We start from the raw sequence: 26,735 nt of genomic DNA on the forward strand, positions 1-26,735 counted from the left end.
CTCTGCACATGCCCAAACCAACGCAATCTCACCTCTCTGACTTTGTCTCCCAACCGTCCAACTTGAGCTGACCCTGTATGTACTAATTTCTAATCCTATTCATCCTCGTCACACCCAGTGCAAATCTTAGCATCTTTAACTCTGCTACCTTCAGCTCTGTCTCCTGCTGTGCCATCGTCTGCAACCCATATAACATTGCTGGTCTCACTACCATCCTGCAGACCTTCTCTTTCACTCTTGCTGATACCTGTCTGTCACAAATTACTCCTGACACTCTTCTCCACCCATTCCACCCTGCCTGCTCTCTTTTTCACTTCTCTTCAACAACCCCCATTACTTTGTACTTTCGATCCCAAGTATTTAAACTCATCCACCTTTGCCAACTCTACTCCCTGCATCCTCATCATTCCACTGACCTCCCTCTCATTTACACACATATATTGTCTTGTTCCTACTGACCTTCATTCCTCTTCTTTCTAGAGCATATCTCCACCTCTCCAAGGTCTCCTCAGCCTGCTCCCTACTATTGCTACAGATCACAATGTCATCAGCAAACATCATAGCCCATGGAGACTCCTGTCTAATCTCGTCTGTCAACCTGTCCATCACCACTGCAAACAGGAAAGGGCTCAGAGCCAATCCCTGATGTAATCCCAACCTCCAACTTGAATGCACCCATCACTCTTACTGCAGACCTCACCACTGTCACATTTCCCTCATACATATCCTGTACAACTCTTACGTACTTCTCTGCCACTCCCGACTTTTTCATACAATACCACAGCTCCTCTCGAGGCACCCTGTCGTATGCTTTCTCCAGGTCCACAAAGACGCAATGCCTTCTCCAAACTTCTCCATTAACATCCTCAGAACAACCATTGCCTCTGTGGTGCTCTTTCTTGGCATGAAACCATAATACTGCTCACTAATCATTACCTCACTTCTTAACCTAGCTTCCACTACTCTATCCCATAACTTCATGCTGTGGCTCATCAATTTTATTCCCCTGTAGTTACTGCAGTCCTGCACATCCCCCCAATTCTTAAATATCGGCACCAGTACACTTTTTCTCCACTCCTCATGCATCCTCTGACTTTCCAAGATTCAATTAAACAATCTGGTTAAAAACTCCATTGCCATCTCCCCTAAACACCTCCATGCTTCCATAGGTATGTCATCAGGAGCAACGGCCATTCCATTTTTCATCCTCTTCATAGCTGTCCTTACTTCCTCCTTACTAACCCGTTCCACTTCCTGATTCACTATCCCGACATCATCCAACCTTTCACTCGTTCTCTACATTCATCAGCCTATCAAAGTACTCTTTCCATCTGCTCAACACACTCTCCTCGCTTGGGAGTACGTTTCCATCTTTATCCTTTATCACCCTAACCTGCTGCACATCTTTCCCAGCTCAGTCCCTCTGTCTAGCCAATCGGTACAGGTCATTTTCTCCCTCCTTAGTGTCCAACCACTCATACACCTCATCATATGCCTTTTCTTTAGCCTTCACCACCTCTCTCTTCACTTTGTGCCTTATCTCCTTGTACTCTTGTCTACTTTTTGTATCTCTCTGACTCTCTTTTTAAAATACTGTTCACCACAACGATGTCCGTCCTATTGGCAAAATCCACTATCCTCTGACCTTCTTCATTCCTCTCCTTGACACCATTCATACTCATCACCTCCTCGTCTCCACTGTTAAATGCACCCTTTTGAATTAGTGATTTCCAAGATAATTTAGGATGTTAATAAACTAAACAAAACTTTTTTAAAGCTGTTTTTGCAACAAACTTTCAAAAACTGGTTTGTCAGAGGGGAATCCCTTTTAGGTTTTTAACATTTGCATCGTGCAATTTATAAATCCATCATTAGATCAATATCATCGAAGAAAGGAGTCAATTTGAGTCAACTTTTAAATGTCAAATATCCTGGAGCTTTAGTTTTCTGAATCTGTTCCTCTTTTTTCTTTTGTCCAAAACAATATTCTATGTGAAATCAAACTTATCGGACATGCATTAATATACTATTGTAGATTATGTCTGTTGACTATAGACACTAGATCACTTATAAAGATTTAGAAAATACTGCTATTCATGTATTTCTGGAAAGAAAAGTAAAAAGACAGTGTACCTGAACAGTCTTCTCTTACAGCAAAATATTTAGGACGGTCCAAAAATAATCTTGCGCTACTTTTGAAACAAAACATTTGTCCACCATTTCTGGACTGCTACCAAACATGCATCATATTACCGGTGGGCAGTACACTGGTAGACATCTGTCACCCAGTAAACATTTTTGTACACAGTATCATTTTTACCACAGTGAAGACTTTACGAAGTCACCTTTGTTACCTTTCACAACCCTGTGGTGCATGGTGGGCACTCTGTTACCTTCTGATATAACGAGAACTTCTTGCAATGCACAACCACAACCCTCCTTGCTCCCTCCCATGTATAAATGTTTACCATCACATCTTTGCACTTTGGAGGGAAAGCCAGGGATCCTCCTCAATTACCCCTATACACATGTAAATACATACATATACAGAATATATATATATACGTATATATATATATACACACATATATATATACATATACACATATATATATACATATATATATAATATATATAATATATATATATAATATATATATATATAAATATATATATATATATATATATATATATATATATATATATATATATATAATATATAATATATATATATATATATATACACACACACACACACACACACACACACACACACACACACATATATATATACTTCTCAAAAGAATTAAAGGAACACTTTTTAATCAGAGTATAGCATAAAGTTAATGAAACTTATGGGATATTAATCTGGTCAGTTAAGTAGCAGAGGGGGTTGTTAATCAGTTTCAGCTGCTGTGGTGTTAATGAAATTAACAAGAGATGCACGAGAGGGGCAACAATGAGATGACCCCAAAACAGGAATGGTTTAACAGGTGGAGGCCACTGACATTTTCCCTCCTCATCTTTTCTGACTGTTTCTTCACTAGTTTTGCATTTGGCTACAGTCAGTGTCACTACTGGTAGCATGAGGCGATACCTGGACCCTACAGAGGTTGCACAGGTAGTCCAACTTCTCCAGGATGGCACATCAATACGTGTCATTGCCAGAAGGTTTGCTGTGTCTCCTGCACAGTCTCAAGGGCATGGAGGAGATTCTAGGAGACAAGCAGTTACTCTAGGAGAGCTGGAGAGGGCCATACAAGGTCCATAACCCATCAGCAGGACCAGTATCTGCTCCTTTGGGCAAGGAGGAACAGGATGAGCACTGCCAGAGCCCTACAAAATGACCTCCAGCAGGCCACTGGTGTGAATGTCTCTGACCAAACAACCAGAAAGACTTCATGAGGGTGACCCAAGGGCCCCATGTCCTCTAATGGGCCCTGAGCTCACTGCCCAGCAGCATGCAGCTCGACTGGCATTCACCATAGAATACCAGAATTGGCAGATGCACCACTGGTGCCCTGTGCTTTATACAGATGAGAGCAGGTTCACCCTGAGCACGTGACAGAAGTGAAAGGGTCTGGAGAAGCCATGGAGAACATTATGCTGCCTGTAACATCATTCAGCATGAGCAGTTTGGTGGTGGGTTAATGATTGTCTGGGGAGGCATATCCATGGAGGTCACACAGACCGCTACAGGATTGACAAAGGCACCTTGGCTGCCATTAGGTATCAGGATGAAATCCTTGGACCCATTGTCAGACCCTATGCTGGTACAGTGGCTCCTGGTGCACGACAATTCCTGGCCTCATGTGGTGAGAGTATGCAGGCAGTTCCTGGAGGATGAAGGAATTGATACCATTGACTGGCCACCACACTTTCCTGACCTAAATCCAATAGAACACCTCTGGGACATTATGTTTTGGTCCATCCAATGCCACCAGGTTGCACCTCAGACTGTCCAGGAGCTCAGTGATGCCCTGGTCCAGATCTGGGAGGAGATTCCCCACAACACCATCTGTCATCTCATTAGAAGCATGCTCCAATGTTGTCAGGCATGTATACAAGAACACAGGGGCCATACAAAGTGCTGCGTACAATTTTGAGTTGCTGCAATTAAATTTTGGCAAAATGGACTAGCCTGCCACATCATTTTTTCACTCTGATTTTTGGGCGTCTTTGAATTCAGGGCTCTGTAGGTTGATCATTTTCATTTCCATCAAACGATGTGGCATCCTTTCGTTCCTAACACATTACCCAGTCTATATCAGTATAGATATCCAAGAGGATTTCTTTTTCCCATTGAGATCTGATGTGTTTTCAAAGTGTTCCTTTAATTTTTTTGAGCAGTTTATATACACATACATAAATATATATACACATACATATACAGTATATATACATATACACACAGTATATATATATACAGTATACATATGGTGGAACCTCTAGATACGAGTTTAATTCGTTCCAGCACTGAGCATGTATAGCGAATTTCTTGTATCTACTGTAGAACAAAAGTCCCCAGAAATCCAGTTAATCCGCTCTGCACCCCCAAAATATCAACATAAAAATCAATTTTCCTAACAAATAACATTGATAAATAAGTGTGGATACACTTTGTCTGCTGAGCGTCATGTGATCATAACTGAGCTGATGGTTCTTCTCTCTCGTGCGCGTCTCCCTCTCCTTATCTCTCTTGCTCACTCGCTCGCGCGCACCCCTCTCTCTCTCCTTATCTCTCTTGCTCTCTTGCTCGCTCGCCTCTCTCTCTCTCTCTCCTCTTGAGGGTAGAGAAAAGCCAAGGAAAATGACACCTTTTATTGGCTAACAATAGATTACAATATGCAAGCTTTCGAGGCAACTCAGGCCCTTTCTTCAGGCAAGATGTAATCAAAGCTTGCATATTGTAATCTTTTTAGTTAGCCAATAAAACGTGTCATTTTGCAACTTTCTCTACATTCATAATAGTTAACACGGTACAACACCCTAGTACTCCTCTTGAGGGCAATTGTCTCCTATTCTCCGTCTGCATGTCCGCAATATTTTTGGATACGCTTATACGACGAACTGCTACAGCAAAACAATGAAATCACAGGCGCACAAACGCATTGATCCTCACACTACGGGAAAACAAGGAACACTGAGTGAGCTGATTGCTCGTATTTAGATCCGAATTTTTCGCTCATACTTTCCTCTTATCTTGAATTTCTCATATACAGAGGTGATCGTATCTAGAGGTTATATATATATATATATATATATATATATATATATATATATATATATATATATATATATATATATATATATATATATATACTGCTCACAAAAACTAAAGGAACACTTTTTATTGGGCCTGGCATGAAATCAATTAAACCTGTCTGATAATTTTCTGGTTGGTTAAGCAGCTGAGGTCATTGTTAATCACTTTCAGCTGTATTGGTGTTCATGGACTTAACGACAGGTGCACTAAAGTGGCAACAATTAGAAAACCCTCAAAACAGGACTGGTTTTACATGTGGAGGTCATTTCAAGTTTCTCCCTCTTGATCTTTTTGGCTGGTTTTCCACTCGTGCTAGTTTTGGCTTGAGTAATCATCTCTACTGGCAGTATGAGGCGATTCCTTAACCCTACAGAAGTTGCACAGGTTGTCCAACTTCTCCAGGATGGCACATCCACACGTGCTGCAGCAAGAAGGTTTAATGTGTCTCCCAGCACAATCTCCAGAACATGGAGGAGATTTCAGGAGACTGGCTGTTATTCTCGGAGAGCTGGACAGGGCCGTAGAAGGTCCTCAACCCATCAGCAGGACCGATACCTGCTCCTTTGTGCAAGGCGGAACAGGCTGAGCACTGCTCGTGCCCTACAGAATGACCTCCAGAGGGCCACTGGTGTGAATGTCTCTACCCAAACAATCAGGAACAGACTTCATGAAGATGGCCTGAGGGCCCGACGTCCTGTAGTGGGCCCTGTGCTCACTGCCCAGCACCGTGGAGCTCGACTGGCATTTGCTCAAGAACACCAGAATTGGCAAGTCCGCCACTGGCGCCCTGTACTTTTACAGGCGAGAGCAGGTTCACCCTGAGCAGCTGTGATAGGCGTGAAAGAGTCTGGAGAAGACAAGGAGACGATATGCTGCCTGCAGCGTCGTTCAACATGACAGGTTTGGTGGTGGGTCAGTGATGGTCTGGGGAGGCATATCCATGGAGGGACGCACAGACATCTACTGTGTAGGAAATGGTGCTCTGACTGCCATAAGGTATCGAGATGAAATCCTTGAACCCATTGTCAGACCCTACGCTGGTGCAGTAGGTCCTGGTTTCCTCCTAATGCACGACAATGCCCGGCCTCATGTGGCAAGAGTACCTGGAGGATGAAGGAATTGAAACAATTGAATGGCCTTCACGATCCCCTGACTTAAACCCAATAGAACACCTGTGGGACATTATGTTTCGGTCCATTAGGCGCCGCCAGGTTGCTCCTCAGACTGTACAACAGCTCAGGGATGCCCTCATACAGATCTGGGAGGAAATGCCACAAGACACCATCCGTCGTCTCATTAGGAGCATGCCCGGCGTTGTCAAGCATGCATACAAGCTCGTGGGGGCCACACAAGATACTGAAAAGCATTTTGAGTAGCAGAAATTAAGTTTTTGAAAAAATGGACTAGCCTGCCACATCTTCATTTCACTCTGATTTTAGGGTGTCTACACAATTGAGCCCTCTGTAGGCAGAAAACTTTTATTTCCATTAAAAGACTTGGCATCCTTTTGTTCCTAAGACATTGCCCTGTCGTTATTTGTATAGATATACAACTTCATATTGAGATCTGATGTATCTCTTTAAAGTGTTCCTTTAATTTTTGTGAGCAGTGTATATACACATATATATACATATACATACATATATATATACATATATATATATATATATATATATACATATATATATATATATACACATATATATATATACATATATACACACATATATATATATATATATATACACACACATACATATATATACATATACACATACACATACATATATATACATATATATATATATATATATATATATATATATATATAATATGTGATATTTCAGTTTTCTTTTTAATAAATCTGCAACAATTTCAAAAATTCTTTTTTTTTTGTCTGTCAATATGGGGTGCTGTGTGTACATTAATGAGGAAAAAAATTAATTTTAATGATTTTAGCAAATGGCTGCAATATAACAGAGTGAAAAATTTAAGGGGGTCTAAATACTTTCCGTACCCACTGTGTGTGTGTGTGTATATATATATATATATATATATATATATATATATATATATATATATATATAGGTAGGGCTAGGGCGATTTTTGATTAATTAATTTACGTTTTAAGACATTTATTTTTTTATTAAATCGAGGTGTCGCGATTTTTTAATAAAAAATTAGATACATTGTAATTGCACCTATGGCAGAATAATTAAGAGGCTTGTCCGACTCCGAACACATGATGGCGCGCCTAATTAACTTCTCACCTGTGAGTACAGTGCTCTATGAAGGAGCGTAATAGGCTACAGAAAAAATATCATAGAGATGGGCGGCTCTTCCGTCAGGATGACCTTGTGCCAAAGAAAGGTAGCAACGTTTCCTCTGTGGTTTGGAAATGGTTCGGATTTGAGAGTTCAGACGTCGAACAAACTTTTGTCAAATGCAAAATATGCAGAAAGTCAGTTTCAACCGGCAGTGGCAGCACCACTAATTTATTCCAACATTTGCGACAAAGGCACCAAGCTGAATGGGAAGAATGCTCAAAGTTAAGAGATGAAAACAAGCCAAGTCCAAGTGCAAAAGGTCCACCTAAAATTGCAAAACGCCAGATGTCATTAGCGGTATCATTTTCCAGATCTGTTCCATACGACAAAAAGGCGCCCCGATGGAAAGAAATGACAGATGCTGTGGCGTTTCATATCGCTAAGGACATGGTTCCCATATACACCATCGAAAAGCTAGGGTTCATAAAATGCTACACACTGCTGATCCAAGATACAAGTTGCCGAGCCGCAAATATTTCAAAGGCGTAGCTATTCCCGAATGTACACTGAAACACGTGAAAAAGTAGCGGAGCAGCTTGAAAGGGCATCTTTTTTTTCTACGACGACTGACCTGTGGAGTAGTCATACTCTTCAGCCTTACAGCCCATTATGTTGACGCAGAATGGAAACTGCGAAGTTTTTGCCTTCAGACATGTTATTTTCCTAACGATCATACTGGGGAAATAATTGGTCATGGGCTTAAAGATGCGCTGGCGTCTTGGAAGCTTGTGGAGGATCAACAGGTGTGCGTGACCACTGACAGTGGAACGAACATGATCAAAGCAATGAAGATGAACGACTGGACCCATCTTCAGTGCTTTGGACATCGTCTTCACAATGCCATTGGTAAGTATGATTAATAATTCAAGCATTAAAATCGCAGTTATTCAGATGTTATTTCATTAATAGCTGAAATGATGATGATTATTGTTTTGCTTTTGTAATAACAGTGCCAATCACTTAACATGAGTTTGTTGGTTATAGATTCATATTCTGCAGTTATGAAGGAGAAAGCTCTTTACAATATTTCTGTCAAAGTACAATGGACTGCTATTTCAAATCTTTTTTTTTTTTTTGCTTTGTTTTAACAGAACATGGTGTGAAAGACCACAGAGTTGACCGTGCAGTTGCAGTGTGCAAGAAGGTTATAAGTGTGTTTTCCTTCAGCTGGAAAAAGAGAAGAGATCTTGCATCTGCACAGGCTGAGCTCAGCCTACCTTCTCATCAACTCATTACGGAGACCCCCACCAGGTGGAGTTCAAGACAAAAGATGATCGAGAGGGTTTTAGAACAGGAGAAAGCCATAGCTCGGGTTCTTGGCTCTGATAAAAAAACTCGGCAGCTTGTTCCAACGTGGCAAGACATCGATGTCATGGAATCCATAAATAAAGCTGTAAGCCCTCTGCAAGAGATCACTGATGCATTGTCAGGTGAAGCATATGTGAGTGTCTCGTACCTCAAACCAGTGCTCCATCTCTTTAACAGTAGCATTCTACGAGCACAAGACAATGACACAGATTTAACAAAACGCATCAAAAGCACCATACTGTTCAGATGACTCAGGACGTGGAGCAGGAAGAACAGAGAACAGAGGCTGGGGCTAAGAGGAATAAAACCTTGGCAAGCTTTTTTAAGAAAACGGCACCAGCATCACAACCTGTCATTCAATCAGAAGAAGACAAAGTCAAAGCCGAGCTGACAGCCTATTTGATGTCTCCTGATGTAGATTCAGACACAGACCCACTTCACTGGTGGAAGGCTAATGAGACAATCTTTCCCAGGCTCAGCAAACTTGCAAAAAAATACCTCTGTATTCCCGCAACCAGTGCCCCTTCTGAGAGGGTGTTCAGTGCAGGTGGGAACATTATAACCTGTCACAGAGCATCTCTAAAGCCTGAAACAGTAGACAGACTGGTCTTCCTCTCAAGAAACCTGTAAAGAACATCTACATGTGACTTATCAGCATGCTTTATGTTTGCACGATGGTCTACAAAGTGTTGTTTTTTTTTTTGTTTGTTTTTTATTTACTGTTGAAAATTTGCATAACTTTTTGAGTTGACTGATGTAATGTTTACATTGGTTAAAATGGTTATTTTCTTACTATATATTCAGAAGTATTTAATGTTTAATTCAAATTGCACAATATTTACTTTCATATTTCATTCAAATCTTCTGCAAAGATATTTAACTTGTGAATTTGTTTTACATTTATTTACACCTTGTTGACCAATTTATGTATGGCATGGCCATTAAAAATACAATGTTCCTTAACCAGATGGTTTTTCAAGTTACTTATAAAGAGAATGTTACTTAAGTCATGTTGTTGTAATGTTTTAAGTTGACTAGTTACACAATAAAAAAAAATCGAAATCGTGAATCGGTCAAATTTTATGAAAAAACCTAGATTTTTTTTTTTTTGCCATATCGCCCAGCCCTATATATAGGTAGTCCCGACCTATGACATACGAACGGAGCCGCAGCTGCAACGCATGCACCTCAGTAACTGCTGCTCCGTCATCTTCGACCTGGGGACGCTGCAAGCGGTGACTGGACAGAGACTGGAGGGATTTTGCTGCCCACGCAGTGTAGTGTCCCTCGGATGGCTCCCGGCAGCAAGCGATTTCACTTCCCATCCACCACACACGGCAGCGCCATTCATTCTTGGTGGGCGGCTGGTAATGCTGCAAGCGGTGGCTGGATGAAGGCTGGGGGATCCATTTCGCTGCTCGCGCTGTGTAGTATCCCTCAGGCGGCTTCCAGCGACAAGCGGTTTTCCTGCCCGTCCACCACACACAGCTGCCCCATCCGTTCTCTGTGGGAGGCTGGTAATGCTGCAAGCACTGACTCGGTTGTGGCTGAACGGAGGCCATTGAGGGTGAACGGGGCGGTGGGGGGTAGCATTGTAGTGTGCATCGGGTGGCTGCTTGTTGAATGGCAGTGGTGGGTGATTCACTACCCGCCTTTGGCCGCAATGTGTTCGTTCTCGGACGGACGCTGCAGGTGGCATAATGTAGTGATGGTGACTGTGTGGAGGGTGGGTGATGAACCACCCCTCGCCGCCCCCATTCATTCTCAATAGCAAGCCTGCTTGTACTGTTACGCACATAGCAGGAAGTTGTCTCATAAGACGAGCTGACGAAGAGGTGCCTCCCTACTGATATAGCATGTACAGTGCTGTGCAGAAGAGCTCATCTTAACCTTTTGTCTTAACCCTTCAAGAATGTCTCTGAAATAAAAATCTGATGCAAGTGCTGGTGATACAGTAAAGAAGTGAAACCATCACCATTGAAAATAAAGTAGAAATAATAGAAACGTCAGAGAGAGGTGAAACTCCATCATTCATTGGCAGAGCACTTGGTTACAGTCGGTCAACAATAGCATTTATTAAAAAAGTGTACCTCTTCTGACTTACATACAAATTCAACTTAAGTACAAACCTACAGTTCCTATCTCGTACGTAACCCAGGGACTGCCTGTACTTTGATGCAAACAGCCTTTAAAGAAATCCTTTGACACTAAAGTAACCCAATTAGTTTGTCTTATGCCCAACAACTATGAAGTTATTTGTGCACATTTTGGTGGTTATCTGCCTCCAAATAACTCTGGCTTAACTAACACAGCACAGCAAAGCTTGATGACCACATATTTAGCTTGATGACCACATATTAAAAAAAAAAAAAAAAAAAAAAAACAACAAAACAAAAACTTGTTTGTAGAAAAAAAAAGTATTAAGTGTCTTATCAGAGTTCAAGCCATTGAATAAGAGGAGAGCTACAGAAAGGCCAGTTTAGGATGAATTAGCAATAGTTTCATTCTTCTTCGCCTCGACTTCCAACAGTCTTGAAAGTGTTAATCTTGTTGCTCTATACCAGTGGTTCTCAACCTGTGGGGCAGGCCCCCTAGGGGGGCTTGAAGTAACAAAAAGGGAGGCGCGAAGATGTGGAAAAAAAAAAAAAAGAAAACAAGAATCAAAAATATGAAAAAAAAAATCTGCTGAAACCAAAACAAATAAACTTAAACTACATTCCGATACTAGAACAATAAATATAGAGTTAGATAAATGTCGATAAAAGTTTAGTAGGTATAATAAAATATGCATCTACATTTCAAAAAAATGTTGGGGGGGGCCGCGATTAAAACTGTTATGAAAACCCGGGTCGCAAATACTTAAAGGTTGAGAAACAGTGCTCTATACTCTTTTGTCAATTTTAAGGAACTAAACAGTTTTTAAATAAAATGCTTACATATTTGCATCAATGTTGCATTTTTTGAACAGCTAATTAATGGGTTAATTGAAACAATTGACCAACTTATCAATTAACACAGCTGTTAGTTGCAGCCACATAAATAACCTTGATACCAACTACTAAAAGATATGTCAAGTCATCAATTTTGTTACTGTGGACCACTGTTTCCTAAATACAAATTAGGATTCTGATCTGATAAAAAAAATTCTTTACAGTCCATCAATCACAATGTGTTTTTTTTTATTTAGCTAAAATCCATCTGATTTCTATGCCATAAAACACACTTCAACATCAAGAAAACAATAACCACGAATAAACCACAAATTTTACAGTAATATGATTTTTACAATCACAAAATTTATGTGAACTGGTCAGTCACAAAAGGAATTAGCAAAGGGAATGGAATCTGTAATGCTGTGGCTACAAAACCAATTCATTAGCTACTAGAACAACATGCTGAACTTTCATAAAGAACACTTCTAAAAATATCACGTATGATTTCTCATATATTTAACATAAAAATATATATTGAAATGGTGGCTTATCAACTTGCCCAACATACTAAATTTAAAGTCTCCATCAGTCAAAAGTTTATAGTTGTTGTCTGTAAGATATGGCGCTTTTTTTTATATCAGACCATGCTTCACTTTATTCTTGGTACAGTGCAAATAAACCTGGGCACTGAAAACTGGCATTTTATTAAATATAGTCAAGCTTAACAATTTCAAATTAGTGTCATTACTGCCATCAGTCCTCCACAGACCGAAATCTGTCTGTAAATTACTAAGCAGTCATGGATTGAACACATCAAGGGTTTGTAATACAGAAGTTGATACATTTCTATTAATTTAAGGAGGAATCATGCTACTAGTTTACAAAACTAAGAAAGCAGGCCCGCTTTAATTTTAAAATCATGTGCTTAAGTGTGGTGCCTACTACGATTAAAAGCGCAACCAACAGCATACTTTTAAATGGGTGAAAGTCATATTTTACTCGACTTTTATTATTTATATAATAAAAATATTAAACAGTTCACATTAAAGAAAGTCAAATTGAATTTCACATGCATAAAATGAATTACAACTTTAGCACCCCACACAAGTTTAATTATAAAGCATAGTACAAAACACACTCTCTGCTTAATCTTTATAAGGTGTACACCTGATACATCGAAAGGAATATCAGGTATTACTGAGATGAGAGGAAAAAATAAGCTAGAATGACTAAATAAAAAAAGTTATTTACCTTGCTAAGTCCATCAAAAAGTACATTAAAATGTGGCAATACAGCTCCTCTTGCCACCTTCACAATATTATACAGCGCCTCACAGGCATAATAACGAAGTCGGCTGTCTGAATCATTGAAGCATGCCAGCACTGGTTCAATGAGCTCCTTAAGATATAATCCAGAATCCTAACCACAGGGAAAACGAAACAAAACATCAATAAAGTGTACTGAATTTCCTAAATTAAAGCTCTATTCAGTTAAGAAAACGGTACATTTGTAATAGATTTTATCAGTACCTTCAAAATATGCACTCTACAGTTTCCTCCTTTATCTTACCAGCTCTGGCACTTTACAATGGAGGGTTATGGGAGACACAGGGAAAACTTATAACTTTCCAATTACATTAATTTTTTAAGCCAAGACAGTTGTTGACCATTAAGCCACGCCTTCCTTGTTTCCAAAGTAGGTTTGTGACAACAAAAGGTATTTGGAAATAATCATTTTATCTCATACTTGTGACTGGGAGCCCGATTAAATCGGGCAACAAATTCAACGTTTGTGAAATGCATACTTTCTCTGCTTAGAATAATTTGTTTTGTTAAGTCCTTGAAATGATTTTGTTATAATGGCACCGATTTGTGGTTAAAATGGACCTTTTTGGCCGCCGCAAGGCACGGGCTGCTCGATTTCTTTCAACTCGTGCTGCATTTGCGGCTGCTCGAGCTTCTTCAGTAGCTTGTGCACGGCTGGCAAGATGTCTGTCAGCATTAGTAGCATTCTGTAGCGCATGTTCTGCATCTGTCCTTTGTGTCCGACTTGCACAATTTCTTTCAGCGTTAGTAGCATTTAAAGCCGTACGCTGCTCATCCATTTGTTGTGCTCGTTGTGTACATGGGGTCACATTAGCAAGTCTACGTTCCGCGTCAGTCATGTGACTTATTTCCTATGCATCCTTTCCGCGGCCGCTGCTCGAGGTATTGCTGCGAACACCATACATATGGATAGTATCAAATTATATATAAGGATTTCTGGTACTATTTTTCCACATGGTAAGGGTATGTCTATTTGCCGAAGCATATTCTCAGATAAATACAGAAGTAAAACATAACCAACCACATGGCACAAAACATTTATTGTGATTTGGTCTTTAAGGCAAAAACCACCCACTGAGGAGATGAAGGGTTGTTGCGTGTTAAGACTAAGTGCTGACCTTATCGCCTACAGTTCTTTATTTAAATAGCTGAATCTTGTAATATAGGGTTTTTTTTGTTCAAAAATTGAGTGTGTGTGTATACTATATATGTATAAACTATTTTACAATGTAAGTGTAAACACAAGACACAGAACAACACTCAAGAAGTGTCTTGGCAGGAAAAATTGACACATTTGCTAAGTGTTTAAGCTTTTCCTCCATGCCATATACACTACATTGTAAAGTGCCAGTTTGCCAAGACAACAGGAAATTAACTTTAGAAAACAATTTTGCATGACAAATGCATAAATAGGACTTTTGTGAAGAAATAACTTTGACCTGAAAAATACCAAACTTATCCTTTAAACACTAGAATCCCTGAAGCCTACATAAAAAGTCATAATCCCAGGCCACCTTAAATCCCTTTGTACCTCTCCATTAGCGTCTTTTGTTTTGTAAATGTATTGATCAGTACAAGCAGCAAGCACCCTGCTGTCCCATCCCCTTCATACCTGACCCCCGCCACTGCAGTCAACTCAGGCAAAACGTTGTTTATCTGTGCAAGGTGCCTGGAGTTGTATAAGGTAAATAATATATTGTTATTTGCACCACATGCATTTCATGACATTATGACAAGAAAGTGTATAATGTGTGAAGACTGAGGTCCAAATATCAAATAAACGCTTTCACAATAGGAACATACATAACAAAACAGGTGTGCTTTTATTCAAAAATAACCTAAGAACAAGAAATCGGTTTAGGGTACGATACTGACACGACTGCTTTGGTGGTGCAGCGATAAGAGCTGCTGACTCATCATCAAGAGGTCACGAGTTTGACTCTGGCTGCTAAACAGAATTACTGTTTTGAGTAGTAAACTGCTCTTATTGTTACTATTATACAATAAAATCCTTAATTTTGATTTGAGTCTATAGCAGCCGGTGTAAATTTATGGTATTTATAAAGGTTAGAATTATATATTTTTTTCAGTTTTATTCTCTCTGTCACGTTGATGCTCCCCCCGATCTGACACTGCTGTTTTCAAATAAAGACGTGCTATAATATAGGTGAACTCAGATGAGAATGAGGGTTCTACATCGGAGAAATAGAAAATTGCACAATACCTTGCCATGCTCGGCATGCCCTGCTGTTTCATTGAAGGACATGCACGACAGATTGACCAATATTATCCACTGGCAGGATGGCACTCTTGATGCATCCAAATGGTGCCATCTTTCGCCCTTACGCCTGTTGCAGCTGTGTTGTTCTTATGTGTGAGTGGATGTTTCTTGCAGGAGGGCTTCTGTTCTCTTTCTCCAATGTAGAACCCTCATCCTCATCTGAGTTCACCTCTGTTATTGCACACGTCTTTATTTAAAAACAAAAGTGACAGATCTGGGGGAGCGTGAACGTGAGAGAATGAAACTGAAAAGAAAAAAAATACCTCTAACCTTTACAAATACCATAAATGTACACCGACTGCTACAGACTCAAATCAAATGAATGTTTTTATTCTACAGTATAATAGTAACAATGAGAGCAGCTCACTACTCAAAACAGTAACAGTGGTTAATGACCAGAGTCAAACCCGTGACCTCTTGATTATGAGTCAGCAGCTCTTACCTCTGCACTACCCAAGCGGTGATGTCAGTGTCGTACCCTAACCGGATTTCATTTTCTTTGGTTATATTTTTTGAATTAAAGTGCACTTTTTTTGTTAAACGTGTACCTTTTGTAAAAGTGTTGATATTTGGAGTTCAGTCGTCACACATTTTACACTTCATGTCAAAATTTTGTCAGTACTATAATATGAAAAAAGTTTTTTTTAGGTATGTGTTACATATTTCTTGCATTAATCACTTTTCCTGTCATCCTACATTTACATAGATTGGTGTAGACATGGAACACACATGAAATCCACGTGTTCCAAATAACGATATATTATTTACCCTATACAACTTCAGGTACCTCACACCGAGATAAACAAGATGTCAGCTGGGAGAACTTTTTGTCCGAGTCGACTGTGGTGGACAGCAGGCTGCTTGTGCTGATCCGACACATTTACAAATCAAAAGACGCTAATGGAAAGGTGTGAAGGAATTTAAAGTGGTCCAGGATTACAAGTTTTTTTTGTAGGCTTCAGGGATTCTAGTGTTAAAGAAGAAACTGAAGGCATAGTTGTTAAATGGGTAGTATCTAGAACTAGCTTAGATATTTAATGCTCTCTTCTGTGTTCACAGGAAGCTTCCATACACTCCAGTTTCATTGTTTAATTTAAAGGTTCATTTTTGGAATAACAAGCAAGTCTGTTTGGGTGTCTGAATAAACCAAAAAAATATATTTCAAAACCTCAATTTAAACAAATAAGTTATCAATTTTTCACTTTAAGGTCACAAAAATACAAAGACTATTTTAAAAAAACTGTACTTCTAGAGCTGAACTTGAAATTTTTATGACACATTGCTGCAGTTAAAAGATTTAGTTATATTCCATTATTTTTGGGAAAATACCCTTTCAAACTTTGGATGAGGTCATGTCATCAAATATTTGTAATAAGATGACTCTGCTTAAAAAAGTCAAATTTAGTCCGGCTATGAAATGCCAATAAGTAAGCAAGCATTCATTTTGTCAATAGGAAATTGCCAAAATCATCAATGGACTAGGAACAAGCTTAAAATTTATTACTTCAGGAAAAATTGATCCCTCTACAAAAAAAGCTGTATCCTAAAGCACATGTACAACGCAAACTGCAACAGGTACAGATTGACAGATAATCTGAAATACATCTATTCATTATAAAAGTAAATTATTCTTTATTCTGCTGTTATACTTAAAGGACCTTTTTCTATTCCTGTAAAAGAAATTCTATATCATTTTAAAACAGATAACATGTTTATAGGTCTTCAGAATAAAAAAAAAAACAAATTAAAGTTGCTAAAGTGATAAATACTCACTCCCTTTGATAGAAAAACCTAAATTAGGTGAGATATTCTAATTTTCTCGAGAAATAACACAAATACATTAACAAGGTAAACCTGTGTTCAAATGTTTTATTACACAATACATATCACTAACGTTGTGTGGTCTTGGGGGTAAAATAGCAGATGAAATATAGTGTTTGCTGTCATGAAAACAAACAATTGACTGTAGAACTTCCAACATTAACTTGTTAATGGAAAAAAGCTGAAGAAAGTTATAAAAATTGTCAAAGCTTTGAACCTTACTAGGAGCACTATACTGCACAAACCAGTAGTTACAAGGATCATGAAATCTACAGAAATTTGAGCAACCAGACAAAAAGGGCAATTTTTAAAGAAATGACCAAGATGCCAGTTGCAAAGGGCATTAGCTCAGGGGTGCGGAAATCCAACACCCGACTCGTCCGACACGGGTAAATTGACCGTCGGACAAGCATGTTTTTCTGGTTTCAGTTGTCCGCGGACAAGTGCAATTTTCTGGAGAAAAAAGAATTATGTGCGATGTGCAGGGTACATTTTTACCATTACTTTCAAATTTTAAACATTTGGGTACGTACTTCGTGCGGAAACAGTCTACTTATGCATATTCTTCATGTCTCAGATTGGTCTTCAATATTGTTTACAAAATGATGGCTGATTTTTCAAAGGGGAAGCACTATTACGGTCTTACATTAGTATTTTACCGTACTGTTTACACGCTTGGTGATGCGGCCATTTTTTTTCATTACGATGTAATATTTTTCATTATAATCGATAACTTTTATATATTATTAATAAAATTCATTGTTTTTACATAAAAATGCGGTCATTTTACTTACAATGCAAATGTTTTCACCACATAACAAAGCTTGTTAGGCAGTTAATCTTTCCTGGAATTTGCAATTTCGTGTAGGTTGTGATATACCGAGGAGTTAAGAAATTTTTTGCGTGACATCATCAATTTTGGTGATCTGTCTATAGATCGTTTTTGATTAGAAAATTTTTCATATAAAACAAGTTGGTTTCGCGCTGTCAGTTTATTAAAAATAAAGAAGAAAACATTCTAACGGTTTCCAAACGTTATGAAATACCTATAAAAATCTTCACTTAGACGCGATTATTTTTTCCCCCAACATCGGTAATATTTACTTCTTTGGTAAATCAGTCCAGGAACCATGCAGTTCAGCTCAAGCAGAAATGAACAGCATTCAGCCCATGCTGTCTAGAGATAGCAAAGATTCTTAGGGGAGAAGATGTTGCAAGACAAAAGCTGAAGAACATGGCAGAAAATGAATCAGGACAGTGTTCTGTTATGTAACTGTAATATATGAAACAGAACTAATGTAGCTACAATGAAGGCATTGTTTATTAGTGAGTTAAAATGATAAGGGAATATTTTATATAATATTCTAGAGCAAGGTGGCAAAATACTACTCCCTGAAAGATCTTTTTTCAGTTTTAAAATGGAAGGCAGTTTTGGTATCAATAAAAGAGATCAGAAAACATAAACTACTTTTCACTTTTGTTATTTGTTTATGGGCAAGTGAATCTAACTGGCGGACAAGTGGATTTTCTAAGTTTACTTGTCCGTGGACAAGTAGAAAAAAATTCAATTTCCACATCCCTGTTAGCTGAAATGGAAGAAACTATTCAGACATCAACAATCTCTTCATCATTTCCCAGATTCAGTATCTTTGGGAGAAATGTTAGAAGAAAGCCATTTGAAGAGTGTGATTAAAAAAAACTTGTAACAAAACTTAAAAGAACATTTTGAGATATACAGAGACTAAAGTTGAGCTCTTTGGTCTGAAAACAAACCACGGCATTTGAATAAAGAAAATACTCATGGGGTGAATACTTTTTGTAAATGAAAAACCAAGTCCTTTACTCTAGGAAAACCAATGTAATTGAAAGCAAAAAAAAATCTAAATGTGTTGTATTTATCAGGTTCAAATTATGGAAAAAAAATAAAGGGAGTGAATACTTTTAAGGTAATTATCCAGATTGAATCAGATGGCAAAAGACCTCAACTGCGTGGCTTAAAATGTATAAGGATGACTTTTTTTATGTGACCATATACTTCTGTACTCCACCTAAAGGGTGAATAAAATAGGGTGAGCGTGCCATAAAGATGACAACCATAAAACTTATTTCAGTTTACATTTGAGACAAGCAAGAACAAACATGCTCCCTAACCCAAGGTCTCATTGAAAAAAAATTCCCATAAGCAAAACAGAATTAAATTAGCAGGCTTAAGAGAAATAATCAAAATAACAAACAAGAAGCAGGGATTATTAAGCAACTTTTAATATAATACTATTTGTCATGTGAATTTCTATTAACTTTCAACTGTAAACACATTATTTCTACCCATTCTGCATTTACACAGCTATAATTTTATCACTCACCTTGCCTAGGGCAATTGAACAGGCTGCCAATCCAATGAGACCACCCTTTCTACTGTGTGGGTGTTGAGACAAGGCAAACTCTGTAGCCAAAATCTGGATTACATGCTTGATTTGAGTGGAGTTGTTCTGGGCTACAAACTCACGCACAAGCCTGTTGAGAAAGAATCAAAAAATTGCACACTTTTATCATGGTTTAAAATTTAAATAAACTAACTAAAATGCACAGAGAATAATGAACAGTTAATGCACAGAGAATAATGAACGTTCTAAGAACACTATGACAGAAAGGCTGTAAATCGAATAGAACTACTGCTTAGTATGTTACTTTAAAGTATAAGCTGCTGGAAGCAAAATCACATTACACTGCTGCACAACTAAATGACAATCCAATTCAAAGCTTGTATTTTATTATTTTATTTTAAAAATATCCATTACGTGTAAAAAGTGCTTGGAGATGGAAAAAACCTCTACAAACCACAAGGTCGCCATTTGACTTGTATAAAAAGCAAAGATTACACAAACACTCGTCTGCTTACTTTTGAATATCTTTTATCCATACCAACTCTAAGACCAGAATTACTTCTGTTATAAAAGTCTACATTTGCCACATAATTCTCAAACAAACCCTTCATTCAGTTCTAAAAGTTCAAACTGGGTCATGTTACCATTCACTTCATTTTTATGACACAATCGGACAGAATTTCAGTGACTTTAGTAAATGACCCTGTGATCTCTGTGGTTGGTGCTATGTAAAAAGTAGACCGATTGATACTTAATGATGTAATACTACCTTATTAATGCTCAAATCTGAATTTGCTCATCTCCTTACAGATTCTGTTGCAGCTTTGTTGAAATGCAAGAATGATACTAGATTTAATTAAAAGGTAACATTTAGAAAAGAAAAACTGCTATAATGGTTTGATGTGAGCACAGCATTAGATTAACTATCTTTTTGGTATTACGGCATAAAAAAAATAACGTACTTCTCAAATTATATGCAGGATATCCTGACATTTTTGTTTTCAATGTGTCACTGGTAAATCTGTTAAAAACAGAAAGATGTTTTTGCCAATATTTATGTTAAAAATATCAGTCAAGGATATGAATTATACTGGAAAGTTGTGAACTCACAAAATGAGAGTATTATTTTAAACACCTGAAGGCTTGCTAAGAACTGCTCACTTGATGGGCAAGCAGATTCTTGGGGTTTGGAGTGTGATCAAAATAGCTCAAGAAAATCTAGAAAGATGCCTCTCTTATACAACATTCAGGCTCGAACACATGTTTCAAAACTCTTGAGACGTGTGTACTTGATGCTAAACTTACTCCATGTTGCGAAGGTAAAAGGTTTAGGCCCCTATTCTGTGTACAGTACCAGCCGTAAAATTGCCCGTTATGTGGTGAGGTTTGTGATACCATTTATTTTTAACAGTATATACAGTACTCTCAATACTGATGCTAAAATGCATACGCTATATACTCAAGCGCACGCATACTAAAGTAAAACGTGTAGACTCTGAAGTGAAAGGAACACATTTAACAATGAAGTACAATGATTTCATGCTGTATTGTCGTTCATACAGAACGTACGCAGAATTTGGATGTCGCTATCTGACTCGATACTGGCGACTGCCTCGCCCCTTAAACGTCCTGGCCAATAATACGATAAAGCGGGTTTGACAGTGGAAGTTGAAGAATAAAGTGTACTGTATATATAAAATAGACGTACATTAATTTCACGGAAAGGCTCTGTAAAATAAGGATGGACAACTTCTGTGTTATGCATGTGCAGTCTTCTGGTACAACGTCGTAACAAAGTAGATGTATGTGCTCCGGCCTCAGTGCATTGAGACCCCAAACAAAAACTTGCAGTTAAGTACAAGTTCACAATCGCCTCATTATTATAAATTTTTTATATTTTGTTAATTCCTTAAGTAAAAAAAAAAAAAATGTCACATGGAACAATTATAACGCTTGACGACGGAGGAAGTAAGAAGTTCTAAAACGAGCCCACAGTTATGTATTTCATGCGTTTCAGTGGTGTTTAAGAAAACAAGTCTCATGTGTATCGTCTGTATTTCAGTGTACAGTGTAAGAAAAAAACATTCTTGTCCAAGGTCTGATCAGTATTCAGCGTATGCACTTAACTACATTGCATAACTATCCGAGTATAACGGCGTATGCACTGCATTGCAGTGTTATGAACGATTTGTACCCCAAATGACGTTTAGCACATAAGCAACAACTTCTCGTTTTACCTCCCTCGGATACAAAAGAAAGACAGACAGCACTCACTATTTTTAAGTATCAAAATCTTCCAAAAAAACGATTCTTCAAAATTCGGGAAGACTTCTTCAGCTCTTCTCTTACTACATGACTGGTTCTTCTGCGTCATCCTGGGCCTACTTGAAGCGGTTGCTGTTCACTCTTCATCAACACATTTTGGCGGTCTGTTTAGTTCACGTGGCCTCAACAGTTAAGGTGCTACAATGTTCACGTCCCTCTATCAAAAGCCTCAGCTTGTGTTTTGGCAGCTAAACTTCGCAATACAGTACCTGGTGTTGTTCGCTTTAATGATAATCAACCAGAATGCGCGTTTGCACCCGTCGTGAAACGTTTTTGTTGCTTTGTTCCTCGTCATTTTTGTCGGCCATATACACCTGGATTTTGCTTGTTGAGTAATAGTTGCTGATACTTCATTAATCAAAAAGCACTGCCCAAAACGACATCTTCTCATTTCGTGTCCTCATGATTCGAGTTTGTTTATTTTCAATTATTTTTCCGGCATAATTGATATAAAGAAAACTAACGTGCTCGCACGCTGGGTCTCCCTGTTGTATGCGTAGCTTACAAGAGAAAAGTGTGCCCTCTACTGGTGTAGAAATAAGAAGAATGTTCTAGCACCACCTGCCATACAAGAGAGAGCTTTACATGGTAAGGGTCTAACATCCCGTAGCAAGAAAAAAACGTAGTTGAGACACGAACTTATTGTGAAAGACCTGGTTAAGCATCTGCATTTCTGGATCACTTTGACGCTTGTGTGCATTTTTAGACCGTTATTTATTATTTATGGAGGCACAGGCATAAGGGCGCAATGCAGATCAGATCCTGCACATTTCGTGAACGGTTATCGGCTACACTTCCCACATGAGTAGGCTTAGGATTACCCCATTTTACAATGTAATTCCGCGTGCCGACATAATTCTACCAATTTTGTTATGTATAGTATCAAAATTGGTCCGGTTATAATGGGCTTCAAAAGAATAGCACATTATAACTGGATCTTATATTATGGCGCATTCAATATTTTAAAATACATAGGCTCATATGTGAAAAGAATGTTTTGCCAAATTTTTATTTTCAACACATTTATTAAAAATTGTATTCCAAATTATAAATTACAAGTTTTTTCAATTCAAAATGCATAGTTCTGAATAAAAAAAATGATCAAGAATTGTAATATGGTTAATCATTGTTTATTATTAATCAGAGCTATTAATCAATGCGAAGCAACTGTATTACTACATTCGGAGGCTCTATTTTTGGTTCCAGTTATTTGACTAAAATAAGTAGTTTGTTTCTTAGGGCTGTTTCTGTCTTTTTTTAGGGTATCACTTTTCTCATCAGAGATTTTAAACGTGGACTGGTGTTTAGTTTGATAATGTCTTTGTACACTTGACGTACGACACACAACACTTTCACAGCATAACGGACAGCCAGGCCCAAGGAGTGGGGGGTGCTGCCGGTACATCGCTCCGGAGCCTATGAAGCTCAAGCAGGCCCATGAAGCCCAATGCATCCCATAATTTTTATTATAATTTGAACATTTATTTATTTCATTTAATTTTTATTGGATTTTTTTAAAATTTGGCAAGTCTGTTTAGTTTCAAAATTAAAAAGGCAGGTGGGTCACAGGGTACTTAGCAGCGGTCAACAGTTTATGACGCAAGAGACATTCATGAAGGAAGCCCTCGGAGAGAAGCCATGTGGTCTACAAGGTTATTCCCCATTAGATGGGAAGTGAGGAGGAGGAGGAGGGGGGGGTTCCAGGCACAGTGAGAAAAAAGTCATCAGCCTGCAAACAAGTATGTCACATAGTCGCCACGTTCTGAGACACAAGGGCCCACACACCTTCTTTGCACCGGGGCCCGGATTTTCTCTCACCGGCCCTGCACACAGCACAATTCTTTTGTTGTAGAAATCCATATTCATTCATACAAGAGTTTTGAAAAGGGTGAACATCAAGTTGTCTTTTATGAGTCATTTTAGGGCAGTAAATTAAATTAATAATAACTAGAGGTTTATTTTAATGTACCACAGCCTACACTGAAGACATGGTTTCCCTTTACATTTGAGTCACATGCATAAAACATAGGTGGGGACGCGGGGTGTGAATGTAAGTGCTGTAATAAAAATATAATAACATGTTCAGTGCAGGCCGTGGTACATTAAAACAAACCTCATGGTTTCCATTTACATGCGAGTCGCATGCGCAAATCGTAGGTGAAAGCAAGAACGCGTGCAATGTTATTAAAATACTTTTTTTTTTTACTATATTTCAATTCAATTAGAGTTCCATTGAAAATTGTTCCGTGTGCCGTAGGTTTCCGACCTCTGCCCTAAACCTTTACTGTACTAAAATGGGATTATAATATTGATGAAGGACAAGGGAACAATACGGTATTTACTGTATACGTTTTATAGTAATAAAAGGTGTATACTTTTCTGTCTGTCACCATTACCCAAGGAAATTTCCATGTCCTCTAAACTGTAGGGATATGGTTTGTTTGTTTAACCCATTCAATCAAGTTTAAGGACACATTCTATGTGGATGTACAACTATTCCATTCACAATAAAATATATAGTACCTATACTACACTCATTTCTACAGCATTGTTAGGCAAAATTTAAAGATGGTTGACTCTACCCCTTGGAAAAAGTAAAAAAAAAACAGACTCAATGCTCAGATAGCTTACTATTTGAAGTTACTCAAAATATATTTCATAACTGTCCATGATAACTTCTTTTCAAAAGACACACAAGTCCTATTCCATATGGATATCAATTCATTTATATCAAACAGAGAGAGCAGCATTTTTTTTTTTTTTTTGCACAGAATTCAGTTAAGTCAACAAGAAATACCAAAACATTCTAATTTCTTCCATAAGATGGCAAGTCACTGTGGCAGGCACACGCTCCCAGAGTTGTGTAATCACATGCTCTTACATTCACAGAATCTCAGGCCACTCACAGGGGTGCCATCATATGATTCCTGAGTCATCATTAACTAATCATCTCTTACAGCGGGTGGGGGTTGGAGGTAGACAGAGCAGGCTTCTCACTTAGCAAATGAGGACAGTCGCTCTGTGTTTTAATTTTCCTATAGGAATGAAGGCTTTTCGTTTAATGGTATATGTCTGGGGAGGATATGTGTGATAAAAAAGTCCTCTTTTAATCAAAAGAATATTTTGGTTTTTCCATCAATACCTTATATTGGCAGTTACAGTAAAGAATCTTCTGTGTAACGCTGTTATTTTTTTTATATAAATACGTAGTTATGTGTTAAATACAGCCATTGAAGCGCACAACTTTTTTAAAATCATTGAATAAATTTCAAGTGAACCATCTAGTTTCTGGGAAAAGTAGTGCAAAAAATATTAATGTTAATTAAATAAAAAAAGACCCAACTGATATTTTAGGGCAATTACTTTTTCATATGGGCGACAGAGGTGTTGGAATAACTTTTGACCTAAATAAAGATAATTAATGATTTAAAAAATTGTATTTACTCAGGTTCCCCTTCTTTAATATTGCATTTGTCTAAAAGTCTGAAGACATGCTTTGTGTAAAATATAGAAAAAAATGGAGAAAATTAGGATGGGGACAAATACTTTTTCACCATGCTGTGTTATTCATTGACCCTCTGTTCCTGCTCACTCAGCTGGCCAGCCTGTGCTGCAAAGAATGAAGCTGGCTCCTGCACACCCAATAAATCAACCACTGGTTGCATTTTTTGTTTTCAATAGCTATAACAAATAAGGATAATCGATTCATTACTGCATTTGACATGTTTCAGTGATTATGTATGATAAAGTATGTACATTGTCCACATAAATTGGGTACATTTTTGATGCAAATATCCTGGAGCTTTTTAAACGAATACACAATACAGGAATTAATTAGTACTTTGTATCACAGAAAATTGCCCTTCTCTGCTTATAAACATATAACCGAGTTTATTTATATAGGCAATCGCATTTATCTAGTGAACATTTATCGAATTAAGCAAAACTGGTATCCAAAAGCATCCTAAAGTGTATGCAGAAGGCACACTAGTAAGGAATGAATGTTATTAATGGGGCGACTTTAAAAATTATCTTGATTTTCAGTGGCCAGTTCTGAATTCTATTCATGGCACTATTAATTTATTGTCATTTAGAATATCCCTGGCAGGGATTATTCATGTTTTTTTTTCTCTCTACAGGGGCAAACTTTATTTTCATTAATCGTATGTTATTTTTAACCCATGATGCAATGTTTGATATATCTATGGGTTCCATTTTGTGGGTTGTGTTGCTATGATGCATCTCTTATTTGCAAGGGGGGTGGTTCTGTTTGTTGCAATGTATGATGTCAATTATTAATTAACATTTTAAATACCGGCATGACTCTTCACTCACTATTCATGAGATCAATGACAAAAGCAATAAATTCTGTTTGAGTACATCTTTGTAGTGTTTTTTTTGGTCACAAGTACTTGCTGTTCATTTTGAAAATGATCTTTGGTATGCATTCTGGTTCTGCCATCACCTACTGCATATTGACTTAAAAATCAACTTATTATTTGATAACTTTTTAAGCCTGTCCTCCGTGCCCAAATCCATCAATTTTAAAGTGCTACAGCAGGGAAAATTTTATTTTTTTTAATTTATAGAAAGCACTTAAATTTAAAATATAATTTTGTGTGGGAAAATCATACATACCATGATTGTGAAGAAAATATCTTAAGATTAGAAAAATACCAAATTCTTCCATTAATAAGTAATTTTACAAATTTGTAAGAAAGAATGAAATGATGGTGAAATTATGAAATTAATCTCTTTTTAATAA

General features: G+C 37.9%; 1 protein-coding gene across 1 annotated transcript in view; it reads right to left on the reverse strand.

Annotated features, from left to right (window-relative positions):
• The window catches only part of vac14 (vac14 homolog (S. cerevisiae)), a 219,319-nt gene that overhangs the window by 185,001 nt on the left and 7,583 nt on the right, over positions 1-26,735 (reverse strand). The window contains exons 2-3 of the mRNA XM_039763184.1: positions 19,625-19,775; positions 13,086-13,253 (exon numbers count right to left, since the gene is read on the reverse strand). Coding sequence (XP_039619118.1) covers positions 13,086-13,253; positions 19,625-19,775 — 319 coding nt within the window. The remainder of the gene's footprint in view (positions 1-13,085; positions 13,254-19,624; positions 19,776-26,735) is intronic.

The sequence above is a fragment of the Polypterus senegalus genome, chromosome 9 (assembly GCF_016835505.1).
Source record: "Polypterus senegalus isolate Bchr_013 chromosome 9, ASM1683550v1, whole genome shotgun sequence".
NCBI lineage: Eukaryota > Metazoa > Chordata > Cladistia > Polypteriformes > Polypteridae > Polypterus > Polypterus senegalus.